The sequence below is a fragment of the Podarcis vaucheri genome, assembly GCF_965113315.1.
Source record: "Podarcis vaucheri genome assembly, chromosome: 18".
NCBI classification, from domain to species: domain Eukaryota; kingdom Metazoa; phylum Chordata; class Lepidosauria; order Squamata; family Lacertidae; genus Podarcis; species Podarcis vaucheri.
This window is the reverse complement of record NC_138756.1, coordinates 13,016,904-13,039,864: the sequence shown is the minus strand read 5'-3', so window position 1 is coordinate 13,039,864 and position 22,961 is coordinate 13,016,904. Positions and strand designations below refer to the sequence as shown.

Genomic DNA, 22,961 nt, shown 5'->3' with positions numbered 1-22,961 from the left:
TCTATGGGGAAAATTATATATATATATAAATATAAAAATATATATATGCTGTACTGTATTTAAAAAGAAAACCTGTCGGAAGTGTCAAAATGAGTTCAGTTTCTTAAAAAAAACAAAAACAATGAAAAGCTATGGGGTGGAAAGGAAATCCCAATATCGTGGTACCAAGGAGAGTTGTGAAGAAATAAAATTCTGATCACGAGAAGCATTCCATGCTGCAAGTCCCTGTGAAGAAAAGGGGGAGGCCAAGCGCTTGAAGGGGGTCTGATGTGGCAAGGGGGGCCGGGTGCTTTTCAAAGGGGTTCTCTCCCCCAGTTTGTGGAGTGGGCTGGGGCTTAGTGGTGTGGCTGCGCCTCCAACAACAGAGGCAGTCTACCTGCTGGGAACCGCCAGCAGGGAGCGCCACGCTGTTGCTCTCGCATTTTGACAGGGGGCTTTGGCTGTGGTGAGGCTGGGAGGCTGAGTAAGTTTTTAGAAACGAGGAAAGACTGGGATTCTAGAGTCGGAAGGGACCCAGAGGACCATCTATTCCAGCCCGCTGCAAGGCAGGAATACGCAGCTGTCCCATACGGGGATCAAACCTGCAAGCTTGGCGTGTGGCCAGCCGTTGCCGCTCGACTGCAGTCCGGAGCCTGGCAGCTCCGCCGCACTCAAAATATAATTTAATAAGAAGAATAAGAAGAATTTATTACTTCTAGCCCGCCCATCTGGCTGAGTTTCCCCAGCCACTCTGGGCAGCTTCCAACAGATTCAAAATACATTAAAACATCAGTCATTAAAAGGACAAACCGCCTGAACCCGACGGCAACCAGAGAGAAGAACCACCTGTCTTGGCAACGGCGGGCAAAAAAAGGCCACCTGCTTTTTCTTTAATTGGGAAGCGCCAAAAGATCTGGCACTTTCGAATGAATTGGGAAGGACCGGGGTTGGCAGTCGGGAGATGCCCGTGCCAAATCTGCCCCCCAGCCCGTTTCAGGATCCGAGGCGCTGCTGGAAGAGGAGTCGAGGCCTTGGCTGGGAGGAGAGAAGGCTGCACACCCGGGCGACGGAGCCTGCTTCCCGGATCCAGTCACCGATCTGGTGGGGCCCCAAGCTGGCTCCGGCACGAGTTCTGGATCCAACCTTGGCAGAAGTGAGTGGCCCTCGTTCACCCGGTCGTTTCCATCTCGACTGTGTCGGCTTCCTCGTTTTCCTCCAGGCTGAGTGATGGGTGCTTAGGCTAAAGAGAAAGCGGGGTGGGATCTCATCAGTTGGGGATCTATGCAGCTGGTGGGATCTCTGGCTAGAGCAGAGAGTACCCTCTTGACCCAGAAACCCAGGAGAGCTGCTGCTGGGCGGACCACAGCCTGCTGAAATGACCCCTTAAGGCAGGCAGCCCCAAACTCGGCCCTCTAGCTGTTTGGGACTACAACTCCCATCATGCCTCGCTAACAGGACCACTGGACAGGGATGATGGGAATTGTAGTCCCAAAACATGGAGGGCCGAGTTTTGAGGTTTTTATTGTGCTTTAAAATATTGGGGCAACCCAGTCATGAGGGTGGGGTATAAATAAGAAATGATTCTGCTGTCCTGCCCCCCTCTGCCCTACAAGAGAACATGGCCCCCAAACTCCAGATTCAAAGGATCTGAGGCTGCAGTTCTGGGATAACCTCTCTCCACCGGAGACCCCAAACTCGCGCCCTGTGCCGCTGCCTCAGTTTACCCACCCGGTGCTTCAGGTACGACAGGTAGGTGTCCCAGCCGAGCGTGATGACGTTCATGTAGAGCACCCGGTAGGCGGCGGGCAGGAAGAGGAAGTTGATGAGCTGCGCCGGGGGCCACACGCACCAGTCCATCTGGGAGCGGGGAAAGGAAAGGGGGGTCAGCTGCCCCACGGGACAGGATGTGATGTCAGGGACGGGGAGGGAAGAGTCTCACCTTATAGAACTCCCAGAAATTGTCCTCCAACTCTTGCCAGCTCTGGTCCAGCGTCTGCCCCTCCAGAGACCCCATCCCTGCAGGGAGACAAAGGAAATGCCAGTCCTGGGCCCTACCTGACCCCCTCCACACGCATACAAGCGGGATTTTTCTCCTAGCGGTGTCAATGTCCTTACTCACCCAAGAAGTACCAAACGCCCAGCGCCGGGGAGGCCACGATCTGGTCGATGAAAACCTTCTTGAGGACGCTGCGGATCCCGCTGAAGCCGGCGGCAGGGAAGGTGCGGTCGAGCCACAGGTACCAGTAGTGCATTAGGGGGCCCATGCTGCAGCCGATGGCAAACATGCGGGCTGAGGAGGAGGAGGAGGAGGAGAAGGCATATTTGTAGTGGGCTCAACCACTGAGCCTAGGCTAGGATTTGCTGATCAGAAGGTCGGCGGTTCAAATCCCCACAGCGACGGGGTGAGCTCCCGTTGCTCTGTCCCAGCTCCTGCCAACCTAGCAGTTCGAAAGCACATCAAAGTGCAAGTAGATAAATAGGTACCGCTCCAGCGGGAAGGTAAATGGCGTTTCCGTGCGCTGCTCTGGTTTGCCAGAAGCAGCTTAGTCCTGCTGGCCACGTGACCCGGAAGCTGTACGCCGGCTCCCTCGGCCAATAAAGCGAGATTAACGCCGCAACCCTAGAGTCGGCCACGACTGGACCTAATGGTCAGGGGTCCCTTTACCTTTACCACAGGCAAAGAAAAGAGGCGCCATCACTTGTAAGTCTAAATGGAGCACTTGTGAAAAGCTGAGGTGGAGGGGACTTCCAGGAGTCCGTTCCAAAACCAAAGCATTCCCAAACCAAGGCCGCTTTCCCATAGAAATGAATGCCAAAATGGATTAATCCATTCCAGACCATTAAAAACAACCCCTAAGACAGCCGTTTAGCATGAATTTTACTATCTTAACGAGAGCATAAGATGAAAGCAATCAACAATGTACTGCAGTCACACAATCAACCAATCGGTAGCTCAACTGGGTTCCGCAGTCACAAAAACAAAACAAAAAAAGGAGCCACAAAAACGTGAAATTAATAGCAAAAACAGACCGATCTCAGTGTAATACAGAAGGCCCTGCTCTCGTGTTGCCGCCCTCCTGACCTCTCGAGGAGCATGGCTTAATGGCCACGACTCACAGGCCGAATCCCAGGCAGCGCCGTGGAAAGGCAGTTTCGAGCAAGAGGCAGCCAGGGCTCACCTGTGCGAGCCAGATCCCGCTTGCGCTTGGGATCCTGCCTCATCTCCCAGGCCTGGCGGAGCGTGTCCCCCGCAGCCAGGAGCCCCCCGCAGCTGACGGTGTTGGTCACCAGCAGCAGGCGGCCTTGGAAGAGCGGCTTCCAGTAGACGGAGAAGATCTGCCGGCCGCGGGCCATCATCTCGGCCCTTCGTCGCAGGCCCAGCAGCTGGCTGGGGGGAGAACTGCAGAGGGGGGGGGACACAAACAAGATGGTGAGCTTCCTCCCATGGCGGTTCCCTCCCTGCAAGAAGCGAGGTTGCAGGGAAGCAGGCAGAGGGCCTTCTCGGTGGTGGTGGAACGCCCTCCCATCAGATGTCAAGGAAATAAACAACTCTCTGACTTTTAGAAGACACCTGAAGGCAGCCCTGTTTGGGGAAGTCGTTTAGGTTCATGTAGCTAGTTGTGTTGGTCTGCCGTAGTCAAAATAAATTAAAACAATTCTTTAAAAAGCTAATTAAAAAGACTCTTCTTCAGAGCCTAAAAACTCCTTTAAAAGAATCAAGTCTTCAAAAAGGTTATATGAGCTAAGGAAGTCTTTAAAGGAATCCTTCCAGAAGAATTTTAAAATGATAAGGTAGCACCTTAGAGACCAACTGAGTACAGTGGTACCTCGGGTTAAGAACTTAATTCGTTCCGGAGGTCCGTTCTTAACCTGAAACTGTTCTTAACCTGAGGTACCACTTTAGCTCATGGGGCCTCCTGCTGCTGCCGCACCGCCAGAGCACAATTTCTGTTCTCATCCTGAAGCAAAGTTCTTAACCCGAGGTACTATTTCTGGGTTAGCGGAGTCTGTAACCTGAGGCACCACTGTAGTTTTAGGTATAAGCTTTAGTGTGCTTTTTATCGCGTTTTAAATATGATGCTGGGAGCCGCTCAGAGTGGCTGGGGAATCCCAGCCAGATGGGCGGGGTATAATTATTATTATTGATTGATTAATTAGGAATATGATCAAGAGCAACAACCGTCCTGGCCTCCGCCCGCCCTCGCCAGTCCGCCTGCGGCACTCTGTGCATGCTCAGAGGCGCTCTCACCTCGGGCCTCTCCTCCGCCGCCTCCTCGCGGGAAGCCCCGGGGAACACGAGGAGGGTCAGAGTCCGAGCCGAGGCCGCCGCATCCCGCTTCCGCCTCCGCAGGGTCACGTGAGCGACAGAGCCACGTGATGCCGCCTAGGCGACGCCCGCCCGGAAGCGAGGTGGGGACCGCTCTGGCCGCGCGGCTTCCTCCGCCTCGGTGTCCGTGCGCATGCGCAGCGGGCCCTTTTCGTCGGCGGGCGATGGCGGGAAAGGAGGCGGCGGCGGCTTCTTGTTCTTCGCCTCTCCGGAGCGGCGCTGCTCCCCGCGCGGAGCCCGGCCTGGCGTCGGAGGAGAAGGCCGGAGCCCGGCCCAAGCCGAGAGGTGACGGCACTCTGCACATGCTCGGGGAGGCGGGGCCGCTCTGCGCATGCGCGGGGGGGAAGGCGGCCGCGCTCTGCACATGCTCGGGAGCACCGCTGCTCCTTTTTTCTTTAGTGTATTTTTACATATACAATTTTGCAGCAAATTATTTATATAGTAATTTATACAAATTACTCGTATATATTTGTATAATTATTTATATATACAATTTCGCAAGACATTATTTATATAGCGATTTATACAACTTATTTATATAGTTATTTAATTGTTTATATATACAATTTTGCAACACATTATTTATATCATGATTTATACAAATTATTTATATAGTTATTTAATTGTTTATATATACAATTTTGCGACAAATTATATAATAATTTGTACAAATTATTTATATATATATATATATATATATATACACACAGTTTTGCAACAAATTATTTATATAATCCTTTCGCGACATTCTCTAAATCGCTTGACTTCCCCCCATCCCTTACACGGATCCTAATGACTAATTTTCCAAGTTTACATATCAATACAGTTGCCATAATTTTCATTTTTCTCAATTGTCCACAAACATCATTACTTTACAAGTGATTTGTCCAGCTCACGTTTTAGTTTGTTTACAACGGTCTCCTAGATAGGTTATAAACTCCCCCCCCCCAATTATTTTTTAAAGCCTTTTATCTTCTTGATTCCTTAGTCTCCCTGTTAGTTTAGCCATTGAGCTATTTCACCTGAACCTCCCTGAGACCTTTTGAGTTTAGGGCAGTATAGAAAATAAATAAATAAAACAAATTTGGGCATAATCCGGCAATTTTGGGTTGCCATTCTTCCCTAGTTGGGATTGTTGCTGTTTTGTCTTAATCATTTGTTTGCTTTATTTTGTAAGCCACCCTGAGACCCCCTGAGCAAGGGCGGAAGATCCATCTAATTATAATATAAAATAAGACCCGTATGATGGGGGGGGGTTATGGGGGTAAGTGTGATGCACATGTTGTGGGTGGGGGAGAAGGAGATGCATATACCCAGGGGGGACAGAGGCCTCTGCACATAATAATAATAATAATAATAATAATAATAATAATAATAATAATAATAATTTGTTATTTATACCCCGCCCTTCTAGCTGGGTTTCCCCAGCCACTCTGGGTGGCTTCCAACAGAATATTAAAAACACTATCAAACATTTAAAGCTTCCCTAAACAGGGCTGCCTTCAGATGTCTTCTAAAAGTCAGATAGTGGTTTATTTCCTTGACATCTGAAGGGGGGGTGTTCCACAGGGCGGGCACCACCACCAAGAAGGCCCTGCGTCTGGGCATAGTCATGATTTATGTTGGGGGAGGCAGAACTTCAGCTAGTTCAGGATTTTTATTGATTTTGGGTGAGCAGCTGCCCCCCTGGCTATGCCCACTGGGGAGGGCAAGGAGCCCCACAGGAGCTAGAGGAACTCTGCACGTGCTTGCTGCCATTCTGGAGAGGGGAGGCGCTTTGCCCCCTCCTGCCACAGTCTTCAGAAAAGCTGCTCCTGACATGCTCAGAGGCACCTTCCCTCTTCCCGTTTCACGCTTTCCCCTTTTGCCTCCTTTCTGCCTCCTTAGGGGCAAGAATCGTGCCCTCGCGATACCTGGACTATCAAAAAGGATCCGGAAAGGTGAGATCTGGATGTGAAATTCCTCTTTTTGGCGTTTCTGCTTTCGGTTTGTGTGTCACTTGCTCTTGAGAAGTCTTTGGTAAAATAATTGCTAATAAACGGGCTGTGGCTCCTCGTTTGTGGATTGCTGTCTCGGGAGGTTTGCCTGGTGCCTTTATTATAGATTTTGGGCTCCTGGCGAGAATGTTCATCTTCAGCCAGGCCTTGGGCTGATTAATATTCTACAGCTTTTTAAATGTGTCTGTGAGAAGGGGGCTATCACTGTTTTGCTGTTTTGCTTTAATTGTTTACTTGCTTTTATCCCAGGTTTTCTTCTGTGAACCGCCCTGAAATCTTATGACAAAGGGCGGTTTATAAATCTAATAATTAATAATAATCCTTGAAATAAATTCCACCGAAACGTGCTTGGGGTGGGTGTGGGGAGAGGTGTAAACCCTTTTATTTTGATTTGTCCAATTGCTGGAGTGTGTTGAAACACTCACACTCCCCAACCGTGACATAACAGCCCATGCCTAACTTGCCATGTCTTATTCTTCATTTCCAGGCTGCTGCCAAAGCCACAGCTGGTGAGTGTGTTTTTTTGGGGGGGGGGGTCAAGTATCTTGAAGGGGCTCTCTGGGGTGCACCTGCCTTTCTCGGGGGCAAGTTCACATGATGGTGGGGGTTCCTTCCGACACCGTTAAATCTGTCGAGAAGGCGATCTGGGTTGGTGATTCCCTCCTGGAATACAAGAGGGCCCCCACCGCTTTCGTTACGCAACTGGCTCTTAGAAGACAAGGTCTATTCTTTGCGGTTTCATTTCAGCCATTTCTGATCTGTGTTTATTTGTCTCTATCATGCAATTAGTTCAACGCCGGTAAACGGCTTGGGAGCCGCTCCGGCAAACCAGGATAATTGGGATATATATATATATATATATATATATATCTCCATCTCCAGTAGCACCTTAGAGACCAAGTATGATTGGGTTTTCCTCCCCTCCTCTAGACCCTCACGAGGTTTTGCAGTCCACTCTGGTGGAGAGCCACGGAAGATCCAGGCCGGAACTGGAGGTCTCTGTCATCAAAAGTACGTGTGTTCCCTCCAGTTACAGCCTTGAACTGGTTGCAGAGGTGCTGGCCTCCTTTCTCGCCCCCAATGAGAGAACTTCTGCGTGGTTTTCAGAGGGGTGGGGGGGCCGTGTCCCACAGAAGACCCAGGGGTTCAATGATGCCTTTCCCCCCATGTGGGATATATAGGGCAACTCCTTTTGTCCAGGACGAGACCGCCTGAGCTCTCCCCGAGAGACGTCTTTAGCATATGCACTGCCGGGGTGCAAAGATCCACCTGGTGCCCCCAAATTTAGTTTAGCCACCCCCAGAGGTGTCCAAGGCACCCAACAGAATATTTTAAAGCACAACAAAACCTCAAAACATAAAAAACTTCCTTGAACAGGGCTGCCTTCGGATGCCTCCTAAAAGTCAGATAGTTGTTTATTTCCTTGACATCTGGTGGGAGGGTGCCACCACCAAGAAGGCCCTCTGCCTGCTTCTCTGTAGCCTCACTTCTCGCAGGGAGGGAACAGCCAGAAGGCCCTCGGAGCTGGACCTCCGTGTCCGGGCAGAACGATGGGGGTGGAGACCTTCAAGTATACAAAGCACAGGAAAACACTAAATGGAAAAAGCAGGAGGGTGATTGTCGCAGCCATTTGGGGGTTCCCTCCTCCCAGTTGCAGCCCAGTCTCCTATCAGCTTTTGACTGTTAACTGGAATGTGACTGTATGTGTGTGTGTTTGTCTTTTCTCTGGTTGCCACTTCTAGGCAAAAGCTGCCCCAGAGCATTGAGTTCGAAACACCACCTAAAATCCACCCCCCGAGAAAAGCAGAGCCTGGTGAGTCATGCGGAGACACTGAATGCAGATTTTATTTTCTAGTGAGGGGCTACAGGTTCTTGTTGAGCTGTTGTCAAACAGATACTCTTAAGTCTGCTGTTAGGGAGGCGTTTTGGTGGCAGTAAACTCTCCCAGGCGGGTGAGCCAGTCTTGGCCACAAGGGTCCACTTGTCTTGTTTTGAATGCATTTGTTGTTTTTGTGCTTTTAGTTGTTTTTAATTATCTTATGTGTCAATCGCTTTGAGACGCCGGTTTAGAAGGCAATTCATAGCTTAATGATCACCAGCTATAATTTAAAAAACTGCAGTGCTATACTTTCTTAAGCATGTAAAGAGAATTGCAGCAGATTCGCCCTTCCTCCCTGCTTTTCTTGACAGTTTCCCACCCGTTTGATTTGTTAAAGAATCGGCTTTGTTTTCTTCCAGGTCTCTCCTGATTCTGACGACCTGATTCGGATGCTGGAATCGGAGACACTTCTGTTGACCTATGCCTCCCTAAAGGTAAGAGACCAACCGTCTTCTCCCTGCTTTGAGAGCCGGCGGCAAAACGTCACTTAGAGAAGGATCTGAAATATTTCCCTTGAGTTTTTGTTATTCTGGATTGTTTCATGTGCCACTTTAATGTGTTGCAAATGCCTTTGAGATTTTTCCCCTTTAAAATATAAAGCGGTATATAAATGAGAAGGATGAGGAGGGGGGAGAACCCCCCCTTTAAAAGCCCCGGCACTAAATGCATCTTCTTTCACTTGCCTTTTGTGGATGCGTATTCGAAACCCAACAACATTGCATCGCAAACAGATGGAGAAGAATACCGCCTTCCTGGAAGGGCGATCCGAGAGGAGCCTGTTAACCCTCAGCAGGGAGGCTGCGAGGCTGCAGGCGGAGGCCCAGAAGAAACGTCGCAGGCTGCAGCGCCTAAGGAAGGACCGCCAGCTCTCCGAGTCGCTGGGCAGACAGGTATGGGCTTCCTGCTTCCCAGGGGGCGGATCTGAGGACAGGGCTGGCTTGAGTCTGTCTTGTGGCTAACGTCTCTCCTTCCTTCCACCACCCGGGCTTCCAGCTCGAAGCGCTGGGTCCCGTTTTTGAGCAGAGCCCGGCATTTGAAGAGGAATACAGGCACTTTGCCACCGCCCTGGACACGGCGAGACACGAGCTGCCGGTGAACGAGATCTACCTGGGCGAGGACAAGAGGCAGTATCTAGGTAGGGGAGTGGATCCACCTCAGCGGCAGAGACTCCTGGATCCAGCCCCATGTGGAGTCAGGAAGCATCTGCTTGCGGGAATGTTGAGGGTGGCAGGAGAGGATATATTGCTTATTAATATCCTTCCTAACTTGCGCTGGCGAGTTCCTTCACCCAGCAGAGCGCCTTCCCCTTCTTACGCAGCAGAAAGCTGGTTGCAAACTTGTGTGAGTTTCTTAAGACAATAAGCAATTCCCTCTGGCTTGTCCAGATTGAAATGGGTTCTATTATTTTCCTGGTAAGACCCCTTGAATCCCTCCTAAAAGAATAAGGACACCGCAGGCTTATTCATAAGTAACAAAAAGTCGTTTTACTCACAATCAGGAAGAGCGCAGTGTGATCCCTGAAGGCAGGCTTAAGGCTTTAAGTTACAAACAGGATTACCCCGTATGGGAAATAACCTGGGGAACAGGTGTGGCAGCCAGCAGTCCAGTCCAGGTGGTGCAGGAAGCAGGCAGAATGTACAAGAAGGTTGGGGAAAGAGAAAGGGAGCAGATTTTCCCTCCAAAAGCATTTTATTTTAAAAAGACGATTTAATTTTTTTAAAAAAATTCTGATTTAAATAAAAAAAAACATTGATTTTTATCCACCCTGCCAGCGAGGGAGATTTGCAGTTTCAGCTTGGTCCAAGAAACAGCCCTCACAAGCCGCCTCCTGCAGCACCTTGCAAGACCTCCGAGGGCAGGAGTTGCAGCAACTGGGAACAATCCTCTCCCAGAATCTGCTTTTCAATGGGGAGGGTTCCTGGTCTGATGCCTGCCATCCAATAGGATCTCTGCCTCTCTCTGAATCTCTTCCCTCGACTTGCAGGCGACTTGCAGAGGGCCTTGGCCGCCACTCAGGAAGCTCTGCGCAGAGCCCTGCCGGAGCACGCCAAGGAAAACGCCAAGGGCCTGAGCGTCACAAAGGAGCTGGAGGAGACGTCCTTGGAGGTGGCTGCTGAGCTGCCAAGGTATTTCGAGTAAAAGCACATTTTAAAAGAACCTAAGGAACTTGGTTCCTGTTTGGTAGGGTGGTGGAGGAGGAGGAGGAAGAGGCAAGTTTTTAAGGGGCTGAGAGAGATCTTGGTGAATCATGTTGGGAATACAGACTTCCTCCATGTTGGGAACACAAACTTTCCAAGAATGAGACAGAAATATGACGTCCCATTTCCCCTCCTGCTGAAGTAGAGCATCTGCTTCGCTTGGAGATTCACTTTACAAAACAGTGAGATTGTGGGCCTTTTTGGAACCGGCTTAGAAGAACACTAAGAGCAAGGCAGAAATTGCAGAAAACAAATGCGTAGAGAGAAGGTATTCTCATTTGCTCGTAAGTACTAGAACGGGTCGCCCAGTGAGTGCTTCAGAAAGGAAGTTGTTCTTCACTCAGCAGCCCGTTCACTCATGGGACTCACTGCCACAAGGTGGCCCACAGGCTCAGACGGCTTCAAAGGGAGGATTTAGGCTCATCCACGTGATGCTATTCAGGAGAAGCTGGCTACAGACTCATTTATTTATTGGAAACGAAGGGATTAGTAAGAGCAGACCCACTGGATTTAGGGGACGTGCCCGTTTTCCTTGGGTGTACTTTGGGTATGGTTGGAGATCCCTGAGTGGTCATTCGCCATGATGGTGCAATGGAACCAATAATAATAAGAAGAAATAATAATTTATTTATACCCCACCCATCTGGCTGGGTTTCCCTGGACAAGGCTGCCTTCAGATGTCTTCTAAAAGTCAGGTAGTGGTTTATTTCCTTGACATCTGATGGGAGAGGGTGCCACCACCGAGAAGGCCCTGCCTGGTTCCCTGCAACCTCACTTCTCGCAGGGAGGGAACACCCAGAAGGCCCTCGGAGCTGGACCTCAGTGATCAAAGCTGGGGAGAAATAATAGGGGGAAGGCCCTTGCCATTGTTTCCTTTGAGGAGGTGCCTGGTTGGAACCACAATGTTGAACGTTGGTCGGTCTGAGCTGTCAGGACATCATGTTCTTAGCAATGGGCCCTGCTAGATCTTTCGCAAAGAGATGAGCCTGTTTGCTTCTCTGCTCCCATTTCCCGCTCTCCTCCTCCTCCTCCAGGACCTTCGCGCACGGACTGGACTTGTCGGCCGATGTTGGCAAAGAGGCCTCCCTGCGCTGCCAGAAGGTCTTTGAAGACGCCCAGGGGGTCGAGAGGATAAAGCAGCTCTACTTTGGCTAGGCCCTGACCCCCAGGCTGGCCCCCCTCCAGGCCTCTCATCCCGAACCCGGCAGCTGAAGCCGCCGTCTCTGCCAGGCTGTTTGAATTTTTGTATTAAATTGAATTTTTGTATTAAAGCACGTCATTCTTTCACTGCAAAGTCTGGTTGCAACAGTGTCTTCTTTTGGCCTGTTTTTATTTATTTATTTATTTATTTATTTATTTATTTATTATTATACAGCCCTATATGTGGGGGTCCGTATAGTAAAAGCTCTGGTTTCCCCAGTAATGATGTATGGAAGTGAGAGCTGGACCATCAAGAAGGCTGATGGCCGAAGAATGGATGCTTTTGAATTCTGGTGCTGGAGGAGACTCTGGAGAGTCCCATGGACTGCAAGAAGATCCAACCTCTCCATTCTGAAGGAAATTAGCCCTGAGTGCTCACTGGAAGGACAGATTCTGAAGCTGAGGCTCCAAGACTTTGGCCACCTCCTGAGAAGAGAAGACTCCCTGGAAAAGACCCTGATGTTGGGAAAGATGGAGGGCGCAAGGAGAAGGGGACGACGGAGGACAAGATGGTGGGACAGTGTTCTGGAAGCTACCAGCATGAGTTTGACCAAACTGCGGGAGGCAATGGAAAACAGGAGGACCTGTCTCTGTGCTCTGGTCCAGGGGGTCACCAAGAGGCGGACACGACTAAATGACTAAACAACAACAACAACAACATACCCGGGGGTCCAGGGGTGGTTCATAGAATAAAATCAAGATGCAAAACCCTCTTTGATTGTCCATTCCCAGTCGTTCAGCCACTGCCCCAGGGTCCTTTCTCTTGGCAGTTCAAGATGAGCAGGTGACAGCAAAGGTGGCAAGGTTTTTTTAGCTGGGGCAATCAGAGTACGATCCACTATTTGACTTGAGTCAAAACCCTAAAATGTATTTTACATAATTGACTTTTTATTTCTATTCTTTGAATATTGCATTGTTGTTTTATTGCTGTGGCCGACGGCTGATGCAAATAAACATATTTTTTTTAACCTCAAAATTCCTAATAAGATACTTAGTGATGGGTATGCGTTTTGGTATGTTTCTGAAAAAAATATCAATATAACATTTTAATAATAATAATAATTTTTTAATACGCAATTTCCCCCAAAAGTGAAATATCCATATTTTTTGTGTATCTCTGAGTAATCAATAATTGACAAAAAAACCCCATCGAGTCCCAACTTTTCACCATTCCCAGGAAAGGAAGGGCACCGGGCGGCGCTCGGGCTTCGCCTGCGCGGTTTGCGCCTGCGCGGCCTTCCCTCTCCTTCCGCTTCCTGCTCCCCCTCCCGCGCGTGCGCCGTGGCGTCGTCCAACCCGGAAGTGGCCGCCTCGGCTGTGGGCGGGAAGCGAGCGGGGCGGGGCGAGGCGGCTCCCGGCCGTCGCCTCTCAGCCGCGGGGAGCGAGGAGCCCGGAGGAGCCGCGGGGCGGAGAGAGGGACAGACAGCTCCGAGGTAAAAAAGGAGGGGGGGGGCGCCTCTGTGGTAAATGGGGGGGCCCTGGGGGGATTTTGGGGAGGGGTTGCTGAGGTGGTTTCTGTGGGGCGGGGTCTGAGGTACCGTAATTTGGGGGGTTAGGAGTTCACTTGGGGGGTTTCTGAGGTGATTTGGGGGGAAGAAGAGGCTTTGGGAGGGGGGCACAATTCTCTCCCCCCCCCCCAGCTTCGTGTACCCCCTCTAAGAAGTTGTCTCCCTTGGGGGGGGGACTGAGGCTGAAGGAGTTTTCTCCTGGGGAGGCATTTAGAAGACACCCCCCCCCGAATAATAAGAATAAAGCCAGGTCCGAGGCCCCTTCGCTCTCTTCCACACACGGCCCCCCCCCAGTAAAATACCTGAGGGAGCCTCAAAGAAAGACGTTGAAGGGAAGCCCCATTCAAAGGGGGGCGTGTCATGTGGTCGAGGGGGCGGGGCTTAGCTCCCCCGACCCCCCCCATGTTATCTCCAAGGGGGCAGCAAAGACATACATGGGGTTTCCCTTTGCTGAGGTAGTTTGGGGGGGTTCCTTGCGAGGGAGGGGCTTTTGGGGGGACAGCCTGGTTTATATATGTATATATAATGTATATTATATATTTTATAGTGTATATATATTATGTTATAGATACAGGGTACAAACATATATAATATAATACAATATATGGTATGGTGTAATATGTTTGTGTGTATATAACATGTATATGAGTGTGTATATTTAATATATACATTATGTTATACGGTACATACAAGGTATGCTATGATACGTTTGTGTATATGTAGCATATATGTGTGTATATATAATGTATGTACTGTGTTATACAGTGTGTTATACAGTACATATATATACAATGTAATATAATATATGGTATGATATGCTATGTTTGTGTGTGTGTATAACATATGTGTGTGTATTTATATAATATATATTACATTGCATTATATCATGCTATACTATACTGTACTATAGTTTGCTATATTATTATATACAGTGCTTTTTTTCTTTAAAAAATGCTTAGGGGTATTCTCATTTTGACTCCAGAAAATCACCATTTTATAGTTCAAATTGGGGGGGAAACTACAGTAAACAGACAAAGTACAAAGATTCACATAATGTTTAGGGGTACACGCCCCCCCCCCCAGAAAAAAGCACTGTGTGTGTAGAATATTTTTATTGCTTTCTCTCGGTCAGTGACCAGTAGAGAAGATATGGAAGGAAACAGAGAGCGTAAAACATGTCATGATACGTTAAGTATACTATGAAAGATTTAAAAACAATGGAAAATAGTGTTACAACAATGAGAAATATAAAATCATCACATTAAAGAGGTAAGAAAACAAGGTGATTTTGGAGCCCCACATTGGGCAAAACATTCCTGCCTTGCTGGGGGTTGGGCTAGATGACCCTCAGGGGTCCCTTCCATCTCTACGATCCTGTTGTTATTTTAGAGTCCTCCATCGCAACATCTTGGGAGAGTGAATCCCATAATTTCAGTACATACTGTGTGTGATACAGTGATTTCTTTCGTCAGTCCTGGATCCCAAGGTGAGGGATTTACCTGAAAGCCGAGAGCTTTGGGAGCACGGGAGGGGGGGTTGCAGGTAGTTGATGCTTTATTTCATATTATTATTATTATTATTATTATTATTATTATTATTATTATTATTATTTTCAAGACTCCCCGTCTTGAGGTTGCTTATCCAGAGAGGGACCCTGTGAGCTGCCTTTATATATCTTTTTTTCTCCATGTGGATCAGGGCTGAGTGTGAGTGACACCATCTTTACCTTTTGCTCCACTTACCGTATTTTTCGCTCTATAAGACGCACCAGACCACAAGGCGCACCTAGTTTCTGGAGGAGGAAAACAAGAAATAAAATATTCTGAATCTCAGAAGCCAGAACAAAACTGCTGTGCAGCGAAAGCAGCAATCCCTCTCACTGTTCTGGCTTCTGGGATAGCTGCGCAGCCTGCATTCGCTCCATAAGACGCACACACATTTCCCCTTACTTTTTAGGAGGGGAAAAATGAGTCTTATAGAGCAAAAAATACGGTAATTGGTTCATTGTGCTGTGGCATCATTTTGGAGCCCTTCTGCTGCCTCTGTTTCAGGTGCTGGGCCCAGGTGTGTACAACCTGGGAGATCTTGGCTGTTTCCTGCCGCTTTCTGCCAGGCCCTTGGGGTGACTCTTCTCCCTTCCCTGCAATTAAGGCTGGGAGTTGGTGCCTGGGCTCTCCCGCCAGCAGCCTGGGGCCACGGATCCCGGTTTCTGCCATCTTGCATCACTTTGCCTCGCGGATGCATTACTAATCGGGCCGCCCCATTCGGAGCGCCTCAGTGCGCCTGGATTTACTACAGTGGTAGGAAAGGGCTGGTGGTGCTGTCTGATTTTGTTTATTCCCCCCCCCCCGGCAGGAAGAACTTGAAACAGCCAGTTGGCACCACTGCTCTCCTAGCTGCCCCCCCTTTCTGTGTGTGTCTGTTTGAAATTTACTCGGCGGCGCTCGAGAGAGCAGAGATTTTTAGGGCTGGTTGGGTTGTGTGCGCGTCCGAAGATGATATCATGAGGCAGAGCAGAGCGCTCACACCCTTATGTGGTTTGGGCAGCAGCCTCTGCGTCTTGCCTCAACTTTGTAACCAACAGATTTCTCTCTCCCCCCCCCTCACACCCCCTCTGCACATACCAGCCCCCCCCCCCAATCTGGAGGGGATAAGTTAGGGCAAGAAATACCAGAAATATCAAGCCAGGCCTTCTGGAATGCTCTGTTTTTGAAGAGGTTTCACTTCTTAAAGTTCCCCGTCAAGGAGAAAGGGGGGGGGGGACACACAACACTCGTGTGGCTCAATGGAGGCACTCTTAGAATCTAGCGAATTGTGGTTTTGTGAGGGGCAAACGACAGTTTCCAGAATTCTAATTTGGGGCAGGGTGCGCTTTCAATTGATGGTGCAGGTCTTCTGAGGCCAGGCGGGTGTCAACACACAAGGAGAGCGTCATTGATGGATGTTCTGTGCAGAGAGGGAGAGCAGGGTTTTGTTTCCTTTTGAATTGAGGAATGCCCAATAAATTTGGTTAGGAGGCCTCTAATGCTTGACTGTATTTTTTAAAATGGGATTTTGGCGAGCTTTCCGCCCTTGCCCCCTCGCCAGCCTGCAGCTGCCACCTCTACCCCTCCCTTCTCCCCCAAGGTGTTCAGGAGAACAAGAGGGAGAGAGCTCTTGTCTCTACTGGCTTGAGGAAGTGATGGGATGCGGATTAAATACACCGTGCTTTCAATTTGATAAGCAGACACCTTGGGTGGCTGTGTGTGGCTGTCAGCTGTGGGGAAAAAAGTCTTAAAAAATTTCTGCATGGTTTCTCTTGCTTTCAACCTCTCGCTGCAAGACCTTTCCTAACCTCCGACTTCAGAGGCGCTGGTTCCTGCGTGGGGTGGGGAAGGCAGGGGGAGCCCCCACTTTCTTTCTTCCAAACTTGGAGGAGGCCCCTTGATGCGGGAGCCTCCTAGGCTGCCTTCTCCCCTCTCCGCCCCCCCCCCCCCCCGCTTCCCCTCTGCATTTTTCAGCTGCAGATGTTCTTGATAACTTCCTCTCTCTTCCAAAGTGAGCCATGCCTTTTGCTCTCTGTGTCTGGAGGATGACTAGCTGACTAAACAAAGAGATTTCTTCTCTCCCGCCTGCCCCCCCCCCCTCCTTCAGAGGTTGACTCAGTCCGTTTTCTGTGTCACTCAAACCAAACCCCAAAGCGTCTGGGCTGTGTGATAGGGGCAGAGTGCCAGGCCTCTGGGCTCCTCTCTCAGACCTGCCACACAACCTTCAACATTTGTCTCCCTGAATAATTGAAAGAGGGTTACACGCTGTCTGCTGAAGTGTGTATGAAAAAGAAGACACACATATCTGGTGGCTGAAACTTCAAGCAGACAGCACTTTTTTGTGGAAAAGAGTGATTCATGGACGATGTTAGCTTGAATAATCCAGAGTATGAATAAACCGCTTGAGTCGCTTGCTTCTAGCCCTCAGTTACCCACCCTTTTATTGCACTTCATGGGTCAGGAGACTCCAACCCGGGCAGATCTTAAATATCCTTGTGGGGACCTTTTCTTTGAGAGTTCAGCGCTAGACATCTGATTTCCGACCCTGCCCCAGGACTTGAGGCCTCAGCTTGCCAGGGAAGTTCTGGGGCTTCACTCCCGCTGTGGAAGTATTGAGCGGGGCAGCAATCTTGGCTGCAGGCCCTGGGTTCAAATCACATACGGGGCGGTGGGAGCAGCCCCTCAATGGCTGATCTCGAGCATTCATATTCAAGGCTCTAGGTTTTAAAAAAGCTATGTGTTTCTTTCTCTTTGTTCTGACTAAGACCTGTGATGAGGTATTTAGAAACTGACACCACCACCTAGTCTTTGAGTCTGCAGCTGGGAAAAACTTGCAACCATCGGTTCACTCAGCAGCCTTCCTATACACAGCCTATGCAGACATGATCAGTGTAGGATTCCCATGGCTGTGTGTGCTTTTTATTTGATTTCCTATATTTCTATGCCGCTTTCCATTCCAATGGACTCCAAAGCGGCTCACAATCAATAAATAGCAATAGCATGAGAGAGCACAATAGAACATCGCAACTACAGCATAAATTCTATAGAATAATTAACAGATAATCAGTGAAGCAGTTGCAGTCTGTAAAACACTGTGCTGCAACTACGCACAGTCCTGTGCCCTTGGCACTGAACTGCCCAATGTTTGCACAGGGATTAGCAAATCCTCCCTTGCTGTTGTTGTTTGGGTCTGTGTTTGTTTTTTCCAACAAAACAAAAAAAATCCATTCATGTCTACAAAGTCCTCCTCTTGTGTGTGTGTGTGCTTAGTTCTGTTTCTTAACGCTCTCAAAAGCCTTTTTGGTAGTGAAATGGAGCATGGAAGCTCTGGACTTTAGCGGAGCTGCTGTAACACAATACAGCACTCAGACAAAGGTGGTCCTGTTGCCTTTCAAAGGGAAGCTCCTTAAATATTTTAGGCCCAGGCCTAATGGTTGTGATCTCTCTGTGTGTGAGAGAGAGAGGTGCTATCTTACAATAGTGTGAGTCCGCCAAAGCTGCTTTTGAAAAAGCAAAACTTTGCATTAATTTGTCAGTGTAGGAAAAGAGGTGGAATGGGAACACCTAGCTGCTTTAAGTGAATTCACATCTCCAGGGCCTGATGAGCTGCACCCAAGGGTGCTGAAGGAGTGTGCGGATGTAATCTCAGAGCCTTTGTCTATGATCTTGGGGAATTCTTTGAGGACAGGTGAGGTCCCTACAGACCGGAGGTGGGCAAATGTGGTTCCCATCTTCAGAAAGGGGAAAGAAGACCCAGGTAACTACCGACCGGTGAGCTTGACATCGCTACCAGGAAAGGTTCCAGAACAGAAAATTCAACAGTCGGTTTGTGAGCACCTAGAAAAGGATGCCATGATTTCTAAGACCCAACATGGGTTTCTCAAAAATAAGTCATGTCAGACAAACCTCATTTCTTTTTAGGATGGAGTTACAAGCTTGGTGGATCAGGGGAATGCTGCGAATAGAGTGTATTTTGATATCAGTCAAGTTTTTGACTGAGTCCCCCATGATATTCTTGTGAGGAGGCTGGTAAAATGTGGGTTGAATGAAGTAACTCTTAGGTGGATTTGTAGCTGGGTGACCGACTGAACCCAAAGAGTACACATTAATGGTTCCTCATCATCCTGGATAAAAGTAACAAGTGGGTGCTGTTGGGTTCTGTCCTGGGCCTATTGTTCAACATCTTTATAAACGACTTGGATGAAGGAATTGGGATGCTCATCAGATTTGCAGATGACACCAAACTGGGAGGGGTAGCCAACACCGCAGAAGACAGACTCAGAATTCAAAGTGACCTCAACAGATTGGAGAACTGGACCCAAACAAAATGAATTTCCATAGGGACAAATGTCAGGGTCTGCACTTCGGCAGGAAGAACCAGATGCACAGATATAAGAGATACCTGGCTCACTAGCAGGACATGGGAAAAGGATCTAGGGGTCTTAGTGGACCACAAGCTTAACACGAGTCCACAGTGTGATGCAGCAGCAAAAAAGGCGAATGCTATTCTAGGCTGCATCCACAGAAGTCTAGTGTCCAAATCAAGGGAAGTCATAGTCCCACTCTGTTCTGCCCTGGTCAGGCCACACCTGGAATCCTGTGTCCAGTTCCGGGCATCACAATTTAAGAAGGACATTGGCAAGCTGGAAGGTGGGCAGAGGAAGGCAAACAAGATGCTCAAGGGTCGTCGCTGGGTGGTAGGATAGCTGCTTTGCCTTCGAAGGCACCATGTTCAGTCCCAGGCATCTCCAGGTGGGGCTGCTGCCTGTCAGTGTAGACAGTGGTCTGACTCTGTGCAGCAGCTGCCTGTTTAAACCAGTCCTTCAGTCATAATCATGAGGACTAGAATCTTACTGCCCTTCTCATAAAAATCAAGTAAGTTGCTCAGGGGTGGACAGACAGACAGACAGGTCCCAAGTTCAGTCTGCAGGAACCCCAAGTAGGGGTGGGAGTGGTCTCCTGTCCGAAATCCAGGAGAGATTTTGCTGCCAGTCAGTGTAGACTATACTGAGCTGGGTGGAGCGAATGGTCTGATCTGGTACAGAGCAGCTTCTGGAGTTCCTCTATAGTGGACCTGTAATGTTTTCAGCAGTCTGAAGGAGTTTTCTGTTTCCTTTTGCCATAGTTTTGGGATCTCTGCCCTTCACAACTCAGGGCCTTCAGAAATCTCCCATCTCTGTCGGCAGGGACAGAAAGGCCCATATTTGTAAATAAAGTGTGTGGGTCGATGGAGGGGTTTTTTTTTTGAATGAGTTATTTGAGGCTGTTGCTTCTGTGACGATTCTGCCTCCTCCAGAGGGGGCGGCAATAAATCCCAGTTTAGCAGGGAAGAACTTATTGAGCCAAAGTGGTTCACTTACAGAAATGTGCCTTTTATTCCCCCACCCACCCCCCGGCTGCCCAGTTTTGCTATAATGGTAGCTTTCCCTTTTTAGCCTTGGCATGATTCATTGGTTAAACATGCAGCTCAAAATTACGGGTTTATGTAGACTAAACCGCTGCCTCGGACAGATTGGCGGGATGGGACGGGGACAGACACTCTGCTGTGTTTTCCAGAGGCTGTGATATGCACAAGGTAAGAGTTCTCTGTGCGCTTTGCGAATCCTTTGACGCCGAGGTGCTTTCTGTCAGGTTGTGCTGGGAAGCCTTGGGCCTTGAGAAACAGCCTCAGAATTTCTGTCTGCAAAAGGCTCCGGCAAATTACTTTCTACGAAGCCAGAAATTTGCTTCCCTTTTCTCTGCTGCTTCGGCTCTAGCCCAAATAGCAGCTCCCTCCTCTTAATCCAGCGGCCCTCCCTTGGCAAACAGACCATTGCTCCAAATTGGAAGAAGCTGTAGTTCTCAGTGCCCAGGAAAGGGCATACGCTGGCACCAGAGCCTTCTGAAAACCTCCAGAGGAAAGCGATTCCACAGCTTCCCCTCCGTGGCTTAGCTGAAGGAGAAGTAAGTTGAGTTTCCTATGTGTCATGCCTGGGAGGAAGGAAGGAGGGAGCTCTCCGGGTCCTCATCTGCCTTGAGAGCGGGGCGGCCTCCTCCACTCTGGTAAGAACTCAAGACATGCCTGGGGAGGAGAATTTGCCTGACCCTTGACTTCTCCCCTAAGTAGGCGTGTTTCCTAAGCGGTCACGTTGCAGCCGGTTTGTCCCGCCAGAGCCCACGGGCAGCAAGAGACAAAGCCGGGTCTGTTCCTGGCCTCTCCTTTCCGGCAGCACGGGGTGCCTGCTTTGGCTAAATCGACGGGTCACAGAGACGGCCTTGGGGTGGGTTCCCTGCCTCACTTCTGCCAATGGGGAGGCAGCCGTTCACCCCTTCCTCTTTGCGGCCCCCTTTCCTGCCATCTTCCTGAGGCTCAGGTAAACCGTCCCACTGCCTTCCAGGATTTGCAACCACAAGGCTGCCCATTTTGTTTTGTATTTCCTATGGGAGGGAAGGAGAAACGCCACTTCCCTACCCATTGGAAAAAGGGGGCAGAGGCACGGGAGCTCAAGAACAACTCTCCCCACTTGTGGGACCCAGTGACCAGAATTCAGGGGCCTACTGCCTGCAACTATCTCCAGTGCGGCTATTAGCCGGGGGTAACCTTACCTTGCATAAAACACGGCAGAGCCCTGCACACGTTCCTGGGCTCTTTGTGACCTTTTAATTGGGCCTAACGACAATGCATTTTATCCTCTTGTCTCCTTTGGGGAGAACAAATGAGAGCAAAATGGCTCTTCCTGCCTTCTTTTGTGCTGCTTTGACGATGCCTGGCTGTTTTTCAGGCTTAGGACTCGCTTTTTGGAGAGCATCTTTGGAATGGCACTGCTGCCTGCTAAAACCCTGGGGGTTATCGAGCTGCTTGTTTCCTCCTGTGGCTCAGAAGATCCTGGAGGGCAAGTGCTCCTTGGTGATAAGATGATGGGGCCGGTTGTGGTCGTGTCAACTGAGTGTGGCTGGTGTGACAGATGAACCCAGACCTTGCCAGGCGGCTGCCTCTCCCATTGAGCACAACGTGATGGGCAGCTGACAGCTGACTTTCGGTGTCACAAAAAGGCTGTAAATGGTTTGTTATTGCTGTATTAGCAAGGAGGGCATGCTAAAAGCTGTATATCTGTGGCGTGGAGAAAGCAGATAGGGAGAGGTCTTCTCCCGTTGTCACACTGGAATTTGGGACCAAATGTTGGAAGGTTCAGGGCAGACGAAAGGAAGTCCTTATTCACATAGGCACAGCGGAATTTGTTCCCACAAGGTGTTAGTAATGATCTCCAATTTACATGGCTCAAAATCGAGACAAATATACCATCAAAGGCTGTAAGCGATGATGGTGCCTCTGAATGTCAGTTTTTGGGAATCGCAAGCTGTTCTCTTAAGTTTTTAACACAATGCTGTCATTTTGCTCCCCAGGACAGGTGATGGTGAGGTGTTCTTGTTTCAGACGCCAAAATAACTTGGTCAGAGGAGGGTACGCTTGGGGAAAGGGGACACCCATCTCCTCTCTCCTCTTCTGCTCCAGGCACAAAAATGTATGAAACCGACCCTGGCGACTAGCTCTGCGAGTCAATGTTCTGGAGAATAGCAGGATCACAGAGTTGTAGAATTGGAAGGGGAATGCAAAGGGCCGTCCAACTCCCCTTTCAGCTTGACCCTGGCGATTCGGCCCGGCTGCTTTCCTTCACCCTGCCCACCTGCTTGGGCGTTGAGGTTTCACCTTCTCTCGCAGCTCGGTGTTGGGCTGTTTTTACAAGTTGTCTTAAGGTGTGGCTCCTCCCATCGAGAACTGAAGTTAATTCTGTGTGCATAGGGCTCTTTTAAAAAATGTCAGTGTCCATTTGCACAGGTGGCTGCATTTTGGAGTCCCTCTGCGCCTGTGCACCGAGGCTGAGACTGGCCTGTCAGTTGGACGGCTGTGGCTGCTGTCGCCTCGTGCTTCTCTGCCTCCCTGTTCTAAACAAACTGGGAGCTTTTTTTAGGGTTGTATCAAACGAGTAGACCCAGTGAAGTTATAGGACATTACAAACTCAGTTCCATCTGTATCACTGGAGGTCTACTCTTGAGTAGAACTTGGTTTGATACAACCATTGGAAAGTACTTTGTAATGAAATGCTTGCAAATGTTTCAAGATATGGTAATAACATTCCTTACAGCAGATTTTAAGGAAAAAAGTGAAGGCACTCGAAATTGTTACCATCCTTGACTGTGAATGTATGTACCACTTCGGACTAATCACGTGAAAGTAGCTAATTGCAGCTTCTGATTTGCAGATTTGATTACTGCCGTGTTCATTCCAGCTGCCCGGTTTGGCATCTTACAATGTCGCTAGCTGATGTTAGGAGAAAATTTTCCACTGAAAAATGTGTTGTAGAAATTT

The 22,961-nt window shown here is 49.2% G+C and overlaps 3 protein-coding genes across 3 annotated transcripts in view; 2 read left to right on the top strand and 1 right to left on the bottom strand.

Annotated features, from left to right (window-relative positions):
- Positions 1 to 661: 661 nt before the first annotated feature.
- Positions 662 to 4,309, bottom strand: MPV17L2 (MPV17 mitochondrial inner membrane protein like 2). Its single transcript, XM_082206770.1, has 6 exons — positions 4,229 to 4,309; positions 3,159 to 3,379; positions 2,099 to 2,269; positions 1,919 to 1,995; positions 1,708 to 1,836; positions 662 to 1,219 (listed from the first exon to the last, which is right to left on the bottom strand). The coding sequence occupies exons 2-6, from the start codon at positions 3,334 to 3,336 to the stop codon at positions 1,148 to 1,150; spliced, it is 627 nt and encodes a 208-aa protein (XP_082062896.1). The 5' UTR covers positions 3,337 to 3,379; positions 4,229 to 4,309; the 3' UTR covers positions 662 to 1,147.
- Positions 4,310 to 4,436: 127 nt separating this feature from the next.
- On the top strand, positions 4,437 to 11,674 carry HAUS8 (HAUS augmin like complex subunit 8). Its single transcript, XM_082206628.1, has 10 exons — positions 4,437 to 4,591; positions 6,194 to 6,246; positions 6,791 to 6,812; positions 7,234 to 7,314; positions 8,046 to 8,116; positions 8,542 to 8,616; positions 8,914 to 9,072; positions 9,176 to 9,317; positions 10,167 to 10,308; positions 11,415 to 11,674. Exons 1-10 carry the CDS (start codon positions 4,471 to 4,473, stop codon positions 11,533 to 11,535), a joined length of 987 nt encoding a protein of 328 aa, XP_082062754.1. The 5' UTR covers positions 4,437 to 4,470; the 3' UTR covers positions 11,536 to 11,674.
- Positions 11,675 to 20,165: 8,491 nt separating this feature from the next.
- MYO9B (myosin IXB) overlaps positions 20,166 to 22,961 on the top strand; it is a 37,329-nt gene continuing 34,533 nt past the window's right edge. The window contains exon 1 of the mRNA XM_082206942.1: positions 20,166 to 20,189. Within this exon, the coding sequence (XP_082063068.1) occupies positions 20,181 to 20,189 (9 nt within the window). The 5' untranslated portion in view covers positions 20,166 to 20,180. The remainder of the gene's footprint in view (positions 20,190 to 22,961) is intronic.

Excerpts from the sequence above, each read along its gene's own strand:
- HAUS8 (XM_082206628.1), top strand. The coding sequence starts at position 4,471 with ATGGCGGGAAAGGAGGCGGCGGCGGCTTCTTGTTCTTCGCCTCTCCGG. Across the intron at positions 6,247-6,790 it reads ATCAAAAAGGATCCGGAAAG|GCTGCTGCCAAAGCCACAGC; the intron begins GTGAGATCTGGA and ends CTTCATTTCCAG. Across the intron at positions 10,309-11,414 it reads GTGGCTGCTGAGCTGCCAAG|GACCTTCGCGCACGGACTGG; the intron begins GTATTTCGAGTA and ends CTCCTCCTCCAG.
- MPV17L2 (XM_082206770.1), bottom strand. The coding sequence starts at position 3,336 with ATGATGGCCCGCGGCCGGCAGATCTTCTCCGTCTACTGGAAGCCGCTC. Across the intron at positions 1,996-2,098 it reads GGGCGTTTGGTACTTCTTGG|GGATGGGGTCTCTGGAGGGG; the intron begins GTGAGTAAGGAC and ends GTCTCCCTGCAG. Across the intron at positions 1,837-1,918 it reads ATTTCTGGGAGTTCTATAAG|ATGGACTGGTGCGTGTGGCC; the intron begins GTGAGACTCTTC and ends CCCCGCTCCCAG.